At 42.9% G+C, this 21,432-nt stretch overlaps 1 protein-coding gene across 7 annotated transcripts in view; it reads right to left on the reverse strand.

Annotated features, from left to right (window-relative positions):
- The window catches only part of BMPER (BMP binding endothelial regulator), a 242,622-nt gene that overhangs the window by 14,237 nt on the left and 206,953 nt on the right, over nt 1-21,432 (reverse strand). For 6 of the 7 annotated variants that reach the window (XM_081800290.1, XM_081800293.1, XM_081800288.1 and 3 more), the window contains one exon: nt 622-752. The exons of the other annotated variant lie outside the window; for it this stretch is intronic. In XM_081800290.1, coding sequence (XP_081656416.1) covers nt 622-752 — 131 coding nt within the window. The remainder of the gene's footprint in view (nt 1-621; nt 753-21,432) is intronic. 7 annotated transcript variants of the gene reach the window in all.

Raw genomic sequence — 21,432 nt, forward strand, 5'->3', positions numbered from 1 at the left:
GCACCTCAATGACAAGGGCTTCTACTCTTAGAGTCACCGGAGTACCCGCTGTGCTCAACACAATGCCCAGCACTTAGCCACTGGGTAAGAAATAGTTCTTGAATGAACAAAGAAGTCCATTTTCCAGATCTCAAATAAGCCAATTAACTTGCCGGAGATCAAAGAGCTCTAACAAGGAATATAGAAATCTCTCAGAGGCAAAAGAACATTCTGCTAGGGCTTAACAATATTTCTCTTTCAAAAAAATCACACTTATCCTGAAGACCTTAAATGACTGTAATCATCATGAATCTTCTTTGCTCCACACATAACCTAAGCCCCAGCTGTGATTGTCCACGTGCTAAGTACATCCAGCTGGTAGCCTGAGGTTGGGAGGATTTTGCAACAGTGGAAATCCTTAAATTGTTCAAATGTGCTTGTCACAAAGCATTTCTCTTAAGTGCTTTCTATCCTGCCTAGTGGGAAGCCCTTGTATTTTATCAAGTTGCAATCCAGTTGGACTACTGATGGGATTTCCCTTTGGCCAAGAGGGGGTGTGGCCCACATCAGCAAGTCTCTTCCATTGCTATTTTGGGAGCTGTAGGGAACTTCTGATGGATGGATACACCAGGAATTTCTCACCTGCACAGTTCTGCTGAGGCTCCCAGTGGACACTGATGCCCTCTCTCTGGCAGGCCCGGGTATATGCCAGGAATGACTCACAGTAACAGTTTTTATGGACTGGACATTCACACATGTCTGTCACGCAGGACCTAAGGAACCCAACAGAAAGAAATGAACATGTAAAAATATCAAATTATCACACACCCTAAATATGACTTGCAGAAAGGGGTGGGTGGGTGGATGTCAAACCTTGATTGGCCATTAAAGATTGCTATTTTAGGTCGGAAATCTAAAAATGGCATAAAAGTTCTGCATAAAGCCTTACTGGGTATCTCTGAACAACATGATATTAGGTTTCTTTTCTTCTAGAGCAGGACTGTCCAAGAGAACTTTCTGCAATGATGGAAATGTTCTACAATCTCCACTGTCCAAAGCAGTTCTACCATCCATATCTGGCTATTGAACACTTAGAATGCATCTAGTGTGTGTGAGGAACCAAATTTTTTATTTGATTTAATTTTAATTAACTTAGATGCAAATAATCAATATGCCTAGAGGTTACCATATTGGAAAGGCAGCTCCTAGGCTACAGTCACCATCCAAGTGCTGTCATTTTGTGAATAGCTCTAAGAATCATAGTTTCTACTTCAATATAACCAAAATAGTGACCAACTTGATGAAAGTAGAAAATCCCAGGATGAACCATGAGAGGCCATGGACTCTGGGAAACAATCTGGGGGTTTCAGAGGGGAGTGGGGTGGGGGGATGGGTTAGCCCGGTGATGGGTATTAAGGAGGTCATGTAATGCGTGGAGCACTGGGTGTTATACGCAAACAATGAATCAGGGAACACTACATCAAAAACTAATGATGTACTCTATGGTGACTAACATAACATAACATAACAACATAACATAACATAACATAAATAAATAAATAAAAGAAAATCCCAGGGCTTTCTGAAGACGTACAATTAAGATTCACTTTTGCAGTCACTTGGAATCTTAAGTTTTTTGAGAAACACTGAACCTCATTCTTTAGAATGTGGGGTGATAAATTCCAAATAAAGCAAAACTTTCAAACTCCTCATTAGACTGAAAGATAAAGAAGATTGAGCCAAGGTCTTCATAGCTTAAGTTTAAATATGGAAATGATGGGCCAGGACATCAGGAGAACTAAAACGGACTCAAATGTAAACTAACAAATTTTCAAGCACATTAACCTCCAGGACACAGTAATGAACTTACATTAGTATGTCCTATTACCATTTACAAAGTGCTTGTGTCTGTCAATGAGTGCTACATTGGACAAAACAGAGTCCCTATTTTATAAATAAAGAGGCCATTTTACAAATGAATAGATAGGCCCAAAGTCCCATTAAAAAGTGGTAAAAGAGTGAATTAAATTACATCCTCCCACACTCAGGCTCTTCCTTTTATGCCATAGAACCATCTTCATCTTCACCTTCCAGTAAGTTCGTTCCCTCCCAGTTTGGACTTGACATTTATGCATGAGGCCCTCAAGATTAAGAACATTAAACTACCCTTATTTTTTTTTTCCATACTCTTGTTCAGCGAAAACTCTTCCTTACAGAATCTAATTCCAGGCTGAAAGCAAAAACAAATAATAATAATAATATTCAAGATTACAAACAGCATAGATGATCTTGAAAAGTGACCAGGAAGTGATAATCCAGTGTGAATACACCAGCATTTTCCCTTGGTGTGGGACGTGTGTACACATCAGATTACAGAGGGTGGCCCGCTAGCTCTGTGTAAACGCTGGTGCACTGCCTACTTGGAACAAGAATTAGGTGCAGAAACCATATTAAAGAATCAATAGACTCACCGTGTACCCGCAAAGTTATAACAGCCCAACCCTCAAGAACACAGCCTTGGAAATATGAACTAACAGGGACAAAAGAGCAACTGTACTGAAACCTGATGAGCCTCTTCCGTGTCATCAAGTGAGAAATTATCTGATGACTGATACTTAAGACAGAAAATTATTTGATGACTGATATAGGACAGAAAAACAGATCTCTCTACTCTCTGAAATAATAAAGACTATATTTCCTTTTTTTTTAAGATTTTATTTATTTTAGAGATAGAGGGAGAGAGAGAGGGAGAGCGGGATGGGGAGGAACAGAGGGAGAGGGACAAGCAGACTCCATGCTGAGCCCAACGTGGGGCTCGATCCCAGGACCCTGAGAGATCATGACCTGAGCCAAAGTCAAGACTAAGGTCTAACTGACTTAATTGACTAAGCCACCCAGGTGCCCCAAGACTGTATTTTTTAATACGTCTTCCCACTTGCATTACAGAAACCCTGTGAAATCATGCTCACTCGCAAACCCTTTCCCGTACCAGACACAGTGCTGTGTCTTTAAATTCTTGCAGAGCCTCCAGGCTTCCGAGAAAAGCCAACTAAAGCCTGTTCTTAAAACAGCCTCTAAACATCTGAGGACCAACACTCCTCAACACCACTGCCTTTGCTGTTTTCATTTTCGTTTCAGACCAACCCACACCCATCACACTCCCGCTCAGCTCAGACTTCACAGAGAGGCTTCGGCTGCTAGTGCTAACCTCTCATCCCCGCCCCCGGCTTCACTCCCTGGGGACTTCCCTGGCCCGTGCAGTGCTGGTCGCTTGGGCACGGGTCCCACCGACGCTATGGCGATGCAGTGGGACCGAGTGGGCCCGATGAAATGATGGTCCTCGTGTGGGAACGAGGTGGTCTCCGCATGAGGAAACACATCCTCTGATCTGAAAGAACAACTACATCGACTCCGTAAAACTGTGTAGACAGTGAACAGAATTTAATTGGTTTGGGTCAAAGAATGTTAGTGAACGTTTTCCTTCTTTTTCTCTTTCTTTCTACTGGTTGTCTTAGGAAGCTATTTATACGATTTAAAATAAACTAGGTACAGCTAAATCCAATTCACCGAGACTGTCGAGCGAAAACGTGGAAGCCCACATTTAATAACCACTGCATAGCCGCCCTCCGTCTCCACAACAGGCCACGCAGGGCACACACACAGTCCACAATGGATCTGCCCTTTAAAACAAAGGAAGATTTGAGCTAATTCGTTACTTAGCACTCATGAGGAACAACAACACCGGAAGAAAAAACATTTGTCAAAGCCACCCTTGGCTTGAAATATTTCACATATATTTAAAGGCTTGGGAGATGTGTTTTGTCACAGAAGTTAAAACTACAAGATGTCTTTTTTTTCCACTTGTCAAGCTGATGCTTTTTTACACCAGATCATACCTAGGGTCTGTGAGAGAATGGAGAAAGAGAGGGTCCCTACTCAGCTGGCAGAGCGAACAACTCTTAGCTCTTACGTCGGGCATTTTGCTACCGTCGGCTTGTATGTGGACTAGCTCATTTAGCCCACACAGCGACGGGGGTGAGGCACGTCTTATTACTGGCCCACTTTTGGGGAAACCGGAGCTTGGAGGTGTTAGCTTGCTCAAGGCCCCATGGCTGACTTCAGATCTGGAACTGCAAAACCAGGACTGTGATTCAGGTCTTTCTCATCTCAACCCCCATATTAATAACAACTGCATTAGAAGATCTTTTTAGGGAGCAATTTGGCAATACTAATAAATGGCCCTAAGGAAGCTCCTTCCTTTGGCAGGGAAATTTCACACCCAAGAAAATAGTAATGCATGTGGACAAAGACTCTGTATATAGGGGTTTTCATCATAATGCTATTTAAAATGAAAAAGAGAGCAGGGGGATAACCTGAATTGCCTATAGCAGGAGCTAGTTAAATACATCTAGGTGACCTTTATATCCTGCAGACATGTTTTTTAAAATATGAGGAAACATTCCAGCAGGACTGATTGAAAAAGAGCAAAGCTGTTTCAGTACTGTGTGGTCGCAGATAAGAAGACAAAAATAACTGAAAACAGATAGGCCCAAATGTTCACAGCAGTCAATGCGAGGTGGTAGAATTGTGGTGCTTATTTTCTCCATATCTGTACTTTCTACAATAAACACATACCACTTTTCTAAAAGGATAAAATCGGTGTATTTTTAAATTGACAAAAAGAGTAACATGAGACATATTAGTACTTCAGTCAGAATGTAGGGACTGGAGTGAGAAAAATAAAGCACAAAGAATGAGAGGAAATTAGAACATCCATTCATAGGTCTTAGTTATTAAATATTTCTCCAGCTAAAGATTTCCAATCTGTGTATCAGAGGCCTCCTGACACAGACTTTGATTCTATTCACTGAGTGTCATCCTCAGACTCCCACCTCATTGGTCAACTGACGCTATGGATTTGACATCCAAATGGTTGGAATGGATAATGGGATAATTGGGCACGCGTCTGCTGGAAGGAATTTATTGAGAAAAAGGAACTTATTAAGAGAAGAGTAAAAGCATCCTCAAATGCACTTCAAATTTCAGGGAGGGGTGAAGCTATTGTGATTCAAGTGTTCAATTTGTGTTTATCACACTTAATAGTTCAGTATGAGAAAAATCTAATTTATGACAGCGGAGTTGAATTTTTATGTGGTAATGGAAGAGTGTTGTTCTTTCCTTAGTCAGTATGCACTGATACTGCACATTTATATTCGTTTTATAGAATATGTAGGAGAATGTTAATCACTTTTAGTAGTTAGTAAGATTTATGGCTTTGGTTTCTGTTTTCATGGCATGATTCTGTCACAGTCATGTTCTGTTCGATGTTGAGTTCCTGCTCAAGAAACATAGGCACCCATTGCTCCAGTGGGAAAACACAGGCTGCATTACAATAGAGCTTTCCCAGGAAAGCTCAACAGGTAAAGCAGAATCATCGCCTGCCTATGGAGCCCTTTGAAGCATGCCTTCTGTCACAGGAGCTGACGAATGTATAGAGAAATGATGTTCTGTTTTCTCCGCCCTGCTCCTGGCAACTTGCCTGACAGCAGAGAGGTGCAGGCAGGATTCCTGCTCCTTGGGGCTCACACAGCCGTGCACCGCAGTGATGTAGAGAGAGGATGCCAAGAGCTCCCGCAGGCTCCCCCCAGGCTGGTGCCCTGCTAGGCAGCCCTTTGTCACACACCAGCTGCCCCCTTCTCTAATCATTTCCGGTATGGGTGTCATGTCTCAGTAAGACTGTTCGAAGGCCTCTCCAAACTGCATGCAGCACTGTACTGGTGTGGGAACCCCCTTGGGGTCAGCTCCCTCCCTGAAACCCAACTTACCACGATTTATCCGCAGGGGAGCCCCCATCAGCTTCTCCCCTCCATTAGGTTACAACCACTGCCTCCTGCAAAGGCTCTAGAAAGAAGCCACTAGCTACGTGGAACTGTTTAAATGGAAATTTAAATTCATTACAGTTAAATACAATTTTAAATGCGGTTCCTTTGTCACACTAGCCACATTTCAGGGGTTCCATGGCCACCGTGGCTAGGGGCCACCATCCTGGACAGTGCTGATTTACACAAGTTCCATCCCTGCAGAAAGTTTCTACTGGATGGTGGTACCAAGAGTGCGGCTCCATCTGTGTTAGGAAACCATTCCTCTTCTCCCCAGAGAGATTTACAGATGTTGTGAGATCAAGATCAGGCTCACTCTGGCTCATCCTGGGCACTTACAGAGAAAGGTCAAATTCATAGTCGCTAGCAGTCTAAATCATCCCTTTTTCTTCCCCACTCACATTCTCTTACCCAGTCATAGGGAATGGCTCATTACCCCAGGCTTCCTTACACCTTGCCATTCCTGCTTTGACTGTGTTTCCTCGTCTTCTCCTGCTGGAAGAATCTGATGTCTATCCTTTAATAAAGACTCTGTTCAAACTCCTCCACAACGCTACCTGACTGGCCCAGGAAAAGTCAGCCCCTTCCTACTGGGTCCTATCCCTTCTACATCTTTATCCTGCCACAGGCCCTCTGAATCCTAATTACCTCTTTGTCGCTTTGAGAGGGGGGACCTTGTTCATCCAGCCAGGCACAGTGCCTTGAATACACAGCTCAGTAAATACGGTGAATCATCAAAAGAGTGAATGAGAATGACCTGATGACTTTTCCCCAGCTTCCATGGAGTCACAGTTCGACCCCGATATCTGAAGAGCGTGAATTCTGTCCTTGCCCCTCCTCCCCGGCCAGTGGCTAACACGGTCTGCCCCCCACCCCCCGCCTCGGGGTGGCTCACCACGGCAACCTCTGAACTATGCTGCTTCCATAGGAACCTTTCATCTTCATTTTGAACTTCTTGCACCCCTCTCCTGTATCCTAGGGGATTTTCTTTTTAATTTAATGAATGGCAGAACAAAGGATCTGATGGGAGTGCCCTGCTTTAATAACACATTTTTCAGAAAAGCACATATTCAATATTGTGAGAACAACCTATAGCTCTTCACGTTATTAAAAAGGCAAGCCTCCAAAGGCTGCTAAAATCAAAACATCAAACATCTCTCTGCTTCCTAGCAACCGCATACCAAGTGGTTTTCGCTCTGCTTTTTCTGGCATGCAGGCCACCCTTGTCAGAGAGAGGTAAGTGTTCGTGTGTTTGCCACCCAAACGGAGTTTTGAAAGACAGATAGGCTAACCATCGGGAGCTCTCCACACTGCTTCTGGGAGAAAAGAAGGGCAGGCCAGGACTGACAGCAGCCTGCCCCATCCGGGGGCCAGAGCCAGAGCTTGGCTTTTCCCCTCCGCCACCAGGAAGGGTCTTTGGCCGGACTGTGTTGTTCTGTTTGGAAGCCAGCTTTCCTGAGAGCACAGGAACATGTTGCTAATCCAGAAGAGGACTAGAAAACCACGTTGGGTTCAGGTGGCTTTCCTTGCCCCGTGTATCTAGAAGTTCACAGAAGCAAGTGAAAGCATCTCAGGCTTGTCAGTGTCTGGGCGAGCGTGCGGAAGGGGGAAGGGAGAGGATTCGGGAGACAGTCCTGGCTGGGTGGGCGGAAGTGTGTTTAACTACTAAGAGATTATTAAGAAATTCGCTTACACTTTAATCCTTGAAATTCTGCCCTGACGTCCCTAACCCGAATTGAACAGAAGTAACTACAGGTAGTAGCCAGAAGAAGGCACAGCCCTGTCACATCATACCTAAGAAAATAGCTTCATGCCTAACGCAGTAGTGGCTACCTCTGCTCTTCTCAATACTACGTGGGCACCCTCACCAATTCACAAAAAAGCCCAGCATATTGGCATAAAAAACAGGGCCAAAAGATTCAAGAATGGGAAACATGAGGTTGCTTTACTGAGTTGTTAATGGGGGGGTGGAGTGAAAACCTGCAGAGCCAGCCCCTAGGGAGTCCAGGCTGCTCCCTCCAGATCCTTCCTGAGCCAGCCACAGTTTGGCACCACAGTGGCTTAAATATTGATGAGAATATTTGATATCAAATATTGGCTTAAATGTTGGCTCTGTGGTTGCATAGCTTCCCAGGACAGCACCGCAAGGCCAGGTATTTCTGGATGAGCTTGTTTATTTCACAAACTTGATCTAAGGAAATGGGGCAGGACAATCTGGGAGTCTAGCTGTTTCTCTGGTTGTGGATACTGCACTCACTTGCAACCCAGCCTCATCTGATCCCCACCCCCACAGACACATAGACATTAGACCTTTAGCCCACTCCTACATGCGAAGAATGAATTCATTGAGCCCTTTTGTTTGTGGCACAGAGGAAGGCACAGACATGAACAGAGATGGACACACCTTCAAACTCCAAATGACATAGCAAAGGCTGTTATGGGCAGGAAGTTAGTGCCAATGGGATACGGAGGACTAAGTCCAGAAGGCTTCACACAGTGGGAAAGACACGAGAGCTGGGTCTTGAAGGATGTGTGGAATTTTGCTTCATTCCATAATGAGGAAAAGGAAATTTCAGGCAAAAGGAGAAGTGCTCAAAATCACCAGATCTCAGATTTGATGGTCATGTGGTCCAACCACCAATATTAAAAAAGGGGGCCAAAACAAGGAGTCCCTGACAAACGGTCACACAACCTGTTGCCGAAGACTTCGTTTCCTCACACAGCAGCCTGGCAGGTCCTATTGTGAAGACATTTCTTTCTTCTAGGGATCCAAATCCTCATCATCTCCAACCTGAACTCACAGGGGTGACACGTGAAGCCACCTGGAATCAGTCAGCGAGCCCGGGCCCTTGATGACACTTCAGTGATATTCCCCAGCTCCACCATCAGCCTCGTGTGTTCTTCACCTTCTAACATCCGGTGTCCTTCCCCCTGTAACTGCTCTCTTTCTGCCCCGACAGGAATAAAAATCCAACTACCAAAGTAACAGGGAACAGCCTACCAAACCTTTTTGAGAATTATTCACAATGAACCTCTTTTCTGATTGCCTGCACTCTGTTCCTGTCATGTATACATTTGCCTACTTGTATGTATGTAGTTCCAACTTAAAACCTAGGGACTCTATACTTTTACCTAACATACCTTCTCCAGATACTGAACAATACTGATTGCTTTAACCCTCCAGGGTTAAATTCCCCAGGAGGCAAATGGCATTACCTGCATGGCAGGAGCTAGCGTGGCACAGGAGTTCCAGAAATGGTCCTCAGCCTTGGACACCCTTCTAAAGCTAGAGATTGTTTTGTGGAATAACATAGGAGGCACAGACACCTCCTCTAAAGATAGAAATGCTTATGATTTTCCATAGATGCTAATTTTAACGGGTGTCCTTAGCACTTGCTCTGAGTAGAGACCAAACAACCATCATGCATATTCTGGAACCTAAAATATTTTCTCCCTTGATAAAGTCATCTATAAGAGCATATGTGGAGACTATAATCCCCAGGCTCATAGTTAAGTTTTCTTGTGCCTTAGGGTGGGGGAAGGTGTGTGCACCATCCTGCTATTTGTCCCAGGCGCAGGGGCTACAACTTCAAGGAGGCCAAATCCAGAGACTCCGCAACCCCTAACATGGTTAGAAAATACTCCTCTTGGGGAAAATGAGGTATCTTCGCTTGAGTATGAAACACTGCCTCCATGGAGGGGAAAAGCTGACCATGATTAGCAAACATTTGCTGGGTTGTCACTCTCCGAGGGAGAACTCACTGTTTCAGTTTGGGCAAAGATGTCTCACAAGCCAGCCAGGGGAAGGGGAAGCCTGGTCACTACCCCCCTCTAGTGGCCGCGAGTTAGAGTGCCAAGTAACCTCAATTCTTAATCCAGCATTTGCTCCTTACTCCACTTTTGGGGGTCGGCGGGGGGAGGCTGGCTGATAAAGCAGAACATGAAAACCGCTGCTTGTCAGAAAATCAATCACTTTTCTCTTAAACATGTTCAATTCATCACCGTCACGTTCACTGTAAAACAACGGTGAGACTGGTTGGTGGACTATATCCCCGCATAATCTAAAAGCCTCCTGGGCACCTGCCACAGAGGGTAGATGATCTGAGGCACCCCCTGCAAGAGGGCAGGCGAGGTGGGGCATCAGTGGGAAAAAGCCTACGCTTTTTTGGTTTTCGAAAAATCTCATTTTACCTGTGCACTATATCTAGCTTGACCTACTTTGTTTTTGCAAAGAATCTGAAGTACAAAAGACTACCAGACCCTTCACCTAAGCAGGAGGTACCATATCTGAGGTGGTAACCACTGAGAGGCCAAAGGTGCCAGTCATGTTCCTGCTTCCTAATTAGTAAAATGGCAGAATCATTACTGTACTAGCAATCTAGGACTCTACGTCTAAATATGGACTTGCCCAGTGCTCAACTAGCTCTAAAAACTAGGTGATATTCACGCTTGGAAAGACCTTCCAGAAATGAGAGGGGGATCTTTACTGAGAAAATCTTCAATATCTCTTCTTTGTGGCAAGCCCACCTCACTATATTTCTACCCCCAACATAGATACACATCACCTTTGCAACTGTTCCATTCAACACGACAAATATTCATTGGGTGTCTGCTGTGTGCAAAACAACAGGCTGGGCTCAGTGGGGAATCCAGAAGGAAAGAAGAGCCTGCCCTCAGCTTGGGACTTGCACAGTGTCGTGGGGAGGGCAGGGTGAGACTGAACTAAGGGGGCTCCTTCCTTGTGTCATCTCTCATGGGGTCCTCATGAAAAGTAAGTGAGAAAACAGACTGCCCAGTTGTTAAGGAGGAGAGAGAAATTCATCCATACAGGGCCATGAAGGCTAAGAGGTGAAAGCCAGGCAGAGAGCAGGGTCTCCTCTCTTTGCCCAGCCGAAGCTCAACGTGAGAAGCACACATAAGTGGCGCTCCGTTCTTTCTCTCATTTGAGGGTGGCACCCCCGGGGACTCCCAGCCCCAGCAGTCCCCTGTGAAATCTTGCCATTCGTGGCCCAGCGTGCCAGGACAGGCGTGCGTGTCTAGACCACGGCTGCCGGCTGAGAGGCAGGCACTGGGAGTGCATGGTCACGAGGGGCAGTGAGCATCAGCATCTGGAGGCCACACCCCGGCCATACGCGGCAGCCACCCCCAGCCCAGCTGCTTCAAAGGGGCCGATCTTTCCAGAGGCCTTTCTCACATTAGGCCGTGGAGGGCTGCCAAGTCCACGAATCCTCCACTGCATGTGTTAATAAAAGGGCAGCAGTGGTGGCCCCGCCCCCAGAGGACGCAGTGCCGTGGTGAACTCTTTCAGATGCTGGGTGCCTTTCATCGAGCATCTGCCGTGCCTTTGGCTCCACAATAAACCAGTATTCACATCCAACCGCTGCACTAGGATGGGGTTTTTGCACTTTATACACAGCTTGACTGTCCAGGGAAAGCTCAGTCACTAGACCTAAGAGAAGCGTCCTTCCCGAGGGGCCCACCCCACTCCCGTCAGCGGGCGATGGCACGTGGCCATTCTCAAATTACGGAAAAGAGGTGCAGGGACCAGATATTCCCCAAACCCAAACCATAAACACCATGGGCCAACCACCTTCCTGTAGCTTCCCACCCTCTGTTCAAATGATAGCATCCTCATAAAAGACCCAGACAGATGGACTGCGAGGCCTGTTTCTAGAAGCAAATGAGAATTTTGCTTGGAAGGCCCCAGAACACTCAGAGCCTCAAAAGTGGAAGAGGTGGGGTTAGGCACATTCCCTCAGTACCTACTGTACACGAGGTGTGTTGCATATGTAAGCAAAATTTATAACAGGAGAAAGAACTAAGACCCCAGGAGGCCAAGCAGATTTTGTGTTTGTTTTTTTTTTTTTTAATATCACACAGGTAATAAGTGACAAAGCTAGGTCCATGTTCTCCGCCCTACAACACAGGGCCTAATACGACACATGCTGTTTCTTCCACCCCCTTCTCCTGGTTAGAACCTACTCCTCCTTCAATATGCAGGCCGATAGCTTTCTCAGGGGAGCTTCTGAGATCCCCAAGCTAGACCAGGTTGCTACTTGACATTCTCACGGTGTTCCTGGGTGGCCCTTGTCACAGCCTGCAACTCTGTTCTTATCTGATTGATCCCTCACTCCATCCACCTCTCTACGCTCCAGAGAGGGCAGGTTTTGTTCACCATCTTTTGCCAGCTCTGGTCAAGAGGAGATGCTCAAAACCTATTTATCTGAATGAATCATTTATAGATGGTTATAAAAGTCAAGTCCAGATAAAGTGAATTCTAAGATGACAATGAGAATCAGATGGTTCAATGACCTGAAAAAGTTTCAAGGAGGAGTGAGCATCCCGTGGATTTAAGTACAACCAACGGCCAAGAGGAGTAAGATCTGGAAACAGGCCACTGGGTTAGGCAACCAGGAGTCAGTGATGGCCCTGGTAGGAATAGTTTCATGGGGTGGGGACAAAAGTATGGAAGGTGAGAAATATGTGAGACATTGAGTGAAGGCCATTCTTTCAGTAGGTTGGCAGTGACGAGGAGAGAAATGGAATGACAGAATGCAAGGAAGCCAGGTGGAGCACTTGTGTGTGTGTGTGTGTACACGTGTGCATACATGTGTGTGTGTGTGCACACACGTGTGTTAGGATCAAAGAGACTTGGACATGTTTGGCACCAAGCAAAAAGAAGTCCAAGAGAAGATGTTGAAATTAAAGAGATGAAGGGGTTAGGTAACTGGGAGACCAATGTCATGAAGAAAAATAGGTAAACATGGAGTTACAAATGTAGGAGAAAGATTGTCCTTCTCTTCACTTACAGTTGCTAGTAAATCCCTGAAAAAAATTCCTGGAAGAAAACACAGACACGTCCTTTTGTTTATACACAGCAGAGTGGGGCAAGGGGTAAAAAAATCAAGGCTACATTCTAAATCAGCAGTTGGATGAGGATCAATGACCCAATGCAAATACCTAGCAAAGAAGGGGGTAGAATTAAATGAAATTTGCATATGGTGTTTCCAGGTGAGGAAGCACTACAGATGAGGGACAAGATTCTCACCTTTGGAGAATAAGAGTTCCACTCTCTCTTAGTCCATGACCTTGGAGACCCACAGCAAATGAACTAAAATAAGACTAAGCCAAAGTTTTAATCAGGCAGAAATTTAGTGCTGGAGAAATTAATTGGTCCTTAGCTCCTATGGAGAAAAAAACAATATGGCAGGTTTCTTAAACCTTAATTTTATGATCTAAAATTAATGGTGGAACAATTTTCCCCATCAGAGGACTCAAAATTTAGAAACCACTTTTTTTTGGGGGGGTGGGGAGATTTTCTAGATGCTTTCTTCCTAAATATTTTAAGACTCCCATCTGAATAGTAAAAGTCTTAACAGCAACCACTGTGGCAATCCATCTTGGTTTAGGACAGTGAGTGCTCAAAAATCCTACCCATAGGCTAGATGACTCATAAACAGTCACCAAATCATAGACTCAAGAGTCTTAAAAGACCTTAGTGAACATCTACTTGCTGCAGGAATTCCTTTTATAACATCCCTGGCAGATGGTCATACATCTGCATCATGTCTGTGACAACAGCTCAGTAGCTTTTTAGGAATATCATTCCTGTGATAAACAATTAAGCTTTCTATCTCTCAGGAAGTTTTCTTATATATTAAAAGAAAATGTGTTCCATAGCTTCCACCCATTTTCTCAGATTCTACCATTGTAAAATTATTCTATTCTATTCCAGCCTCCATATGATATCCTCTTCAAACACATTACAAAAAGTAAAAAATGCTCCACTTAAAAGTTAACTTTTGGGGAACTTCCAGAAATACGGCTATTATACCATTTTGTACTTCCTGTGCTTTTATTTTCTTTACACCTAGCAGCTAAAGGGCATTCAAGTTAAGTATAAACCTTCTTTCCCTTTTATTTATTCTTTCAACAAATCTCTGCTGAGCAGGGCACTGTGTTCACCCCCAAGTTAGGGGCAAAGATGAAAAAGACGGGGTTTCTACTCCAACTACACAATGTGCTAAAATAAATTGTAATAAAAGGAGGAAATCAATGAGTGCTATAAAAAGCAGTACAGTGTTACCAGGGGAGTGCAAGGAGAAAGAGCGAGTATTCTGGCAAGGAGGGGAGGGAGTGAGAAGTTAGAAAAGATTACAAGGAGGAGTTTGAGTTACATCTTAAAAGAAAGAGCTGGGTTTACCCGGACAAAGAGGAAGGAAGGGTTTTTCAGAAAACTCATATTTTAGAAATACTTTTGTTTGAAATGCCGCGTGTATCATTTGCAAATTCCTGAGCATCAAGAGGAGGAAAAAAAGTCTTAGGAAATCACTAGAAAGGTAGGTTGTGCTCAGATAATGGACTGCCTTGTATGCTAAGCTATGAAGCATGAGCCTTATTTGGAGATCAGAGGAGTCATTGACAGATTTGAGCAGAAAAGGGATAGAACAGAACACGTCGCTCAGGAAAGTGAGCTGATAATCATGTGTGAGGAAGGCTGGAGGAGGTGGAGATGGAGAATTAAATGGGGTGGGGGTGAGGGGTCAGGCACCTATTGAGGATGACCCAACCAGGGGTTACAAGAGGGAAAAAAAAAAAAAAAAAAAAGATCCAACCAGGGATTTATCGGTTTGGCAGAGGGGTAGGGGGTTGCCAGTAGAAACAGAGAGGAGACATAAAGCACATGAGATAGGAGAAGGGATAATCTGTAGGATTTGGAAAAGGATCTCATGTCGGGGCAAAAGGGAAAAGCAAGGGTCAAAGATGCCTCTGGAGATTTGAGCCCAGGTGTAAAGTCTATTAACCAATAAGGAATGCAGAAGTAGGCTGACAGCAAGGAGGAGTGGAAAGAGAGACAAAGAGCTTGTAGTCCAACATCCTGAGTTTCTGCTGGAACATCCAGGCAGTGAAGGGGTGGTAAATGTTTAGCCACCGGCTCCTGGGGAGTTAGGGAGAATAGAACCCCAGATTTGTAGCTTGTGCCAATTTCCAGGGCATAAATTCTCCCACGGTGGCTGCTTGCAGGCTACCAACATGACATCCCAGATCACGAAGCATGGTGTTGGGAAGAGATTCTAACAGCCGTCTCTGGAGAGTCCCTGGAAGCCAGCCCCAGCACACCACCGGCCCCAGTTAACAATGTGGAACAGGCGCTGGAGAGGGGAGACATACATTCCGCCAAGAGGATTCCTTATTTTTCAGTAAACAAAATGCAATTTCATTTTTGTGAGACAAAGTTAACTAACACCATGGCTACAGGCAGACTTGAGGATCCCTACTGATGTGTTCTAACGTCAGCCAAAAGTCACAAATAAATTATCTCCTTCTCTGTTACCAATGTTCATGTAAACACCATAAAAATGAGTGCTGACAGCAACCAATGAGTTTATGTTAGTCTTATTTTTCATAATGTCCTAGGAAGATTCCTCCTTTAAGATTTATTATTGTTTTGCCTACCATGAAATAGTAACTAAGTGTTTTGCTAAATCAATTTAAAGGTTGCTTTGTTTCATTTCCACCTTTGCAAGTACCTCTGGGCTGTCTACTGTTTTATAATGGCTCGTAATAATGCTGCTCAGTCAATCAGAGGATACAATTTGGCTTAAAAAAAACCCTATAAACTACTCTTTATCTCTTTGCAGGTTGTATAAAAATCTAGCAACATGACTGATTAATATTGGGACCATCAGTAATGCTATGAGGTTGGTAAGGCATCGGAATAAGAAGATGAGAAGGTGAGAAAAGTGGATAGCTCATATAAGCACAGTGATTGAAAGTCATGCACCGGGGAAGAAGACAGGAGGAAAGAAGGAAAAATGAGTGGTCAAAAAAGATTTTACTATGACTCAGCAGTGAAAAATGGTAATTTCCCACCCATATCTTTCCAGCAATAGCACAGATACCATCATATGCTTTTTTCCGGACACAGCAGCGAGTCAAGTATTTTTGTGCAAACACTTCTTATAATAATACTTAGGGGAACATAAACTCCTCATTCCTCACATAGCAGCCAAATGATCTTTTAAAAATACAAAATAAATCAAGTCACTCCAAAGATGCCTCATCACATGAAAAATATAATCTACATAAACCCTAATTATGGTCCCCATGCCCCTGACAATCTAAACCCTTCCTGCTTTACATTTTCAACTCTATTTACCAGCTTCAGCTCACTACCTTCCAAGCAGACCAGACTGCCCGCCATTCCTTAAATATGCCAAGCTCATTGCTGCCTTTGGCTGAAACAACCTTCTGGTTTCCTAGAGCAGTGGCTTGCACCTTCTTAACTTTCAGGGCAATTACTAGCTCCTCAGACATTCCTTCTCTGACCACAGGTATCTACAACAACCCCCTGCCTCCACTCCACCACCCTCTCTCAAATCTATTTAGTTGAGTATTGCTTTAGTTTTGGTTGCGTTCCCCAGCGAGGGTGTCAGCTTTGTTGAAGGACTTTGTCCATCTCATTTCCAGCTGAATCACCAGCACAGTCATTAGCACGTAGAAGGTGCTTGGTAAACATTTGTGGAATGAAAAATGCTCCCATTCGCATTAACTGGACATATTTTTATGAAAGAAAAACAAAAGAATGACTAGTCCTGTCTCCACCATCCTATCCTCCACTATGTCTAAATATAATGTCCTGCCACCATGAATGCCACTTAGAGAAACTGCTTAGCAGCTTAAATAATTTAAATACATGACTTGGGATCTTGCATAGGACCACAGATTGGCCATTTTAAAAAAACACAACCAAGACTGCACGTGCTGACTTTTCCATGACCTACTGAGAGCAACCCACAGTACTTTCCAAGAAGCCTTGCAATAAGGTGAGGTAAACGTAAGTATGAGTTCCTTTCAGTCACTCATTCCTCTAAATAGCATTTACTGAGCATCTACTACACAAAGACATTGTGCTGAGAACACTGTGCTGATATACAGATGGGAAGTCAAAATCTCCATCATCGAAGACATAAAATAGAGTGAGAGAAAGAGATATAAAAGGAATTTTGATGCCAATATATTATATTTGTATATAATATTATATATAGTATTATTTAGAGTATATATATGTATGTACATATATGTGTGTATGTATACATATATATAGTATTATAATATATAGTATTATAACAGAGAGATGAAGAAAGTACAGAGAGACAGCAGAAGAGGGAATGATCAGTGGAGTTAAGAATATGGGCAGCAGGGTGCCTGGGTGGCTCAGTCAGTTGAGCGTCCAACTCTTGATTTCAGCTCAGGTCACAATCTCATGGTTGTGGAATCGAACCCCGAGTCAGGCTCTGTGCTCAGCAGGAAGTCTGCTTCTCTCTCTCTCCCTCAGCCCCTCCCCCCAGCTCATGCTCTCTCTCTAAAATAAATAAATAAAATGTAAGAAAAAAAATGTGGGCAGTATGTTTGAGGAAATTTCATTGAAGGGGGGGATCAGTACTGGCCTATGAGCTCAGTCTTGCATGAGTTTGAAAGGCAAACAGGGGAAAGAAGGATAGCACGGAGAATAGCAGATATAAAGCCATTAAGCCCTGAAATGACCCTACCTACTTAGGGAATTACAATTAATTTTATATGGCATGAGTGGTTGCATATATGCAAGGAAGGACCTTCGCCTTATCAAAATACAACAAAGAGAGCATAGACAGTATAACTAAAACCTAGCTATTTACAAAAATAAGGGCAAAAAATACTGTATAATTAAACAGAATCCAACAGTACGTTAAAAGAATAACATATTAAACCAGGAGCATTTATTTTAGAAATGCAAGGTTGGTTTGATATCAAGATATTTAATAATATAATTTTTCATCTTAATAAATGAAATAAAAATAACTATACATTCATGTTGACAGACGAATTACAACATATAATAAATTAAACATCTATTCTGGGTTTTAAAACTTTACAAACATGGTAAAACTGAAACAAAAGGATGTTTCTTTAACACAATGAATGGTATCTATCTCAATGTAAGAAGTCAGAATTATTCTTAGTGATGAAACATTAGAGACATGTCAGTAAATTCAAAAACAAAGGCTGCCTTTAATTACTATTATTAAGTAACAGTATTATAAAGTTATATCCTCTAAAATTACACAAGAATGGAGCACCTGGCTGGCTCAGTAGGTAGAGCATGTGACTTTTGATCTCCAGGTCGTGAGTTCGAGCCCCACGTTGGTTGTAGAGATTACTTAAAAATAAAAAAATCTTTAAAAAAATTAAAAATTAAAATTACATATGAAGACAAATAATAGATTTTAGAAAGAGCAAAATTATACTTGGCTTGCAAATTATATGATTGTCTATAATTAAGAAATTTCAGAAAAAGAGAAGTTCTAAAAACAGCTTTACTAAATGCCAGCAATAACTGCTTAGGAACTATCCTCTACAAAAAGACCCAATTCACAATACCAACCAGTCAATGTGAGAGAGAACAGACTTAGAAAATGGCTTTTCTCTCTCTATAAAGCAAACAACAAAATGTGCTTGTATAAACAAAAGACATTTCCTGCGATAATATAGCAGACTTTATTTTTATATTAAAAAATTCTCCTTATGTAAGCATTCCTGTGATAAAAATAAAAATACTAAATTTGAAAAAAAAACTGTTTTAAATCTCTTTGGCTGCCCAGTGGAAGCTGGGGTGCAGAGGAAGGGTTAATGTTCATTGTGGGAGAGGAATGCATCTGAGGGAGGAGGGACAGAAATTGGAAGCACAAAGAGATAATGACGGTTTACACCAAGGCAACAGTGGTTGCTAATGCAACCAGGAAAATGGATTTTAGATATGCTTAAAAGCTTCCATCAGCATGATTCAGAAATTGATTGACTATTTGAGCATAAGAGTTAAAGAAGAGAGAAGAAACAATGACTTGTACATTCAACAAATATTTGCTGAGTACCTTTTATGTGGCAGGCACTAAATGAGAGACCTGGAACCGTGAATAATTAAATGAGAACATACGTTAATTCAGCATCCTCCTAGGAAAGAGAATGCATTAAAAGATATAAGTCCAACCCACAAAAAGCCTACACATATTTCTTCAAGTACACACAAAAATAAAAATCCAATCTGGAACTTATTAGCTGGAAATTATGAAGAAATTATGCCTTCGAATGAAAGAGTAGCTGGAGGAGACTCTCAAAGTGTTTAATGAGTGGAGAAGAACATGGACCTTCAGGGAATGGCAGATGCAAAACTCATCAGTGACTTTGGCTCAGACTGAGCAAACTCAGAGCAGCCAGAATCATAGTCCAGAGTGAAATTTGGAAGTAGAAGAGGATCCAGGCCTCTGGACCACTGGTTCTCAAACCTGATTGCACCTTAGAATTACCAGGGAGCATTAAGCAACAGTGATACCAGGGGCTTCGGGCTGCAGAGATTCGGACTTAATTGGCCTGGGTGTGGCCAGGGCACCAGAAAACCCTCGGGTGACTCCCTTGTACAGCTCTAATGGAGACGCAGATGATCAGATCGTCATCACTAGCTAGATCTTGGTACATGGTCTAGATGTATTGCAATCAGCCACTGCTAAGAAGGCCCTATACTAAGGGTTCACAGATCCCACTAGACCCTAATTCTCCATAGGAATCCTCCATCACAGTCAGTAAACTCACTTTTCTAAAATAGGGGAACTAAGATACAGAGTTTTACAATCTTCTACAAGCTAAATAGCTTTTCTAACCTCAAAAGTGCTAAAAGCACATGATAGTCTATTGATTTTCTTTCATCTCTGTTGTTTAAATAAAATTGAGGGGTCAAAGTAGAATCCTACTCCCCCTAAAATTTCACTAAAATAATTTTTACTTAATTTTAGAAATACTGGTCGGCATTGTGCTCTTATAATTTTATCCTTCCATGCAATATTCTAGAAAGAAAGAATATGATATTAAAGAACGCACAATAAATACTGATTGGAAGAGTTCCCACGCACTCTGAGAACATTATATCTGCCCGTTAACCTTTACACAAGAATCAGGTAATTGCAGAGGCAAATGTTATTTCAGAACTTTAATGAAAATTATCCCTGTGTACATATCATAAACTCAGAAAAAAATGAACACTCTGGGTCATTATTAGAAACTCCAAAGAAAAGAACTGTAGTCTTCTCTCTCAAAGCTCTGTACTCACAATGTCTTTCAACTGAAAGTCACTACAAAACCAAAATTCTCAAAGGAAGGAAAGAGTTAAGGGCAAATAACAGGGCTGCCTGAGATTTCTTGTTAGCAAGACTTTCTCTCCAATGAAAGCATTTCTCAGGTGTCCGTGTGCAGGCAAATTCACTAAGCGGCTGAGGGTCCAGTTGAACTCAGTGCCTGGGGTCCTTCTACTCAAACCAGCAGCCTTGACCTGCCTCACCTGGGATCTGTTAGAAAGGCAGAATGTCAGCCCTAAGCAAAACCTATGAAATCAAACTCTGTGTTTTAACAAGATCACGAGGGATCTGAATGTGCATTGAAATTTGAGAAGTATTAGTTTAGAATAGAGCTACGGAAAATGCAGTCAAACAGCAGCTTCAGCATCATCCTGGAGTTGGGTAGAGATACAAATTACTGGGATCCATTCCAGACCCACTCAACCAGATGCTCTGGGGGTGGGGCCTAGGGCCCAGGAACTGGCATTTTAACTATCTCTACAGGTAATTCTTGCGCACGGCCAGGTCTGAGAAGCAGTTGTCTTGAGCAGGTTTTTGCTCTGCCCACCCCTACCTCCAGAGCACTTACTCTCTACAAATTGATAGAGACCAAAGAATGAGTAGGAGTTAAATGGAAAAGAAAGAGAAGGGATAGCAGCTTCAGAAAGAATGGTCCATCACCCACCATCCATGCCACAGCCTGAGAACTTCTCATCATCTGATGATGGGCCTTATGTTTTCACTCTTTAGAATTTTAGAACAAAATGATAAATCCAGTGGTTTGAAATCTCAGTCTTAATTTATTTTTGCAGAGCCTAACTTTAATTTCTTTTTTTTTTTTTAATAAAAAGTTTGGGTCCTGCACCACTTTCCCACCCCTATCCCCACTAAAGATTTCTGCAGAGTTTTAAAAGCAAACCTTCACAATGATGGAAATCTTTTGATGCACGTTAGCTCTAAAATACTCATATTATCATTGCTGTTGGTAAGTTTCATTTTTTTCCCATATTTTCATGGTGATTTCATTGTATGGTAAATGCAGCTGTATCCCTCAAGGAGTTTACTGTGTGCTTCATTGACTCCCTCCCTCTCTCAATAAACATGCACTGAGTGTATCCTATATGTGAGGCCAGAGGTAGGACACTGAGCAAGGCAAACCTAGTCCCAACCCTTATGGGGCTTCCAGCTGGGCAGGAACAGCTAAATAATCAGACACTTAGCATGTTAAGGGCTATGGTTAGAGCTACCAAGAATGTTGCAGGATGGACCTCCTCTGAGTCCTAATCCTGAGGTAGGGAGCACTGATGAGGAGGATGAAACTAGGTCTGGGAAGTCAGGGATGGAGTTTCTAAGGCTGGCCCTTGATGGAGAAAAGATTTTTCTTTTCTTTCAAAATGCTGATAACCGGGGTTTCATTAGCTCCTTCCAAT

The sequence above is a fragment of the Leptonychotes weddellii genome, chromosome 12, assembly GCF_054177405.1.
Source record: "Leptonychotes weddellii isolate Sample4059 chromosome 12, ASM5417740v2, whole genome shotgun sequence".
Lineage (NCBI taxonomy): Eukaryota > Metazoa > Chordata > Mammalia > Carnivora > Phocidae > Leptonychotes > Leptonychotes weddellii.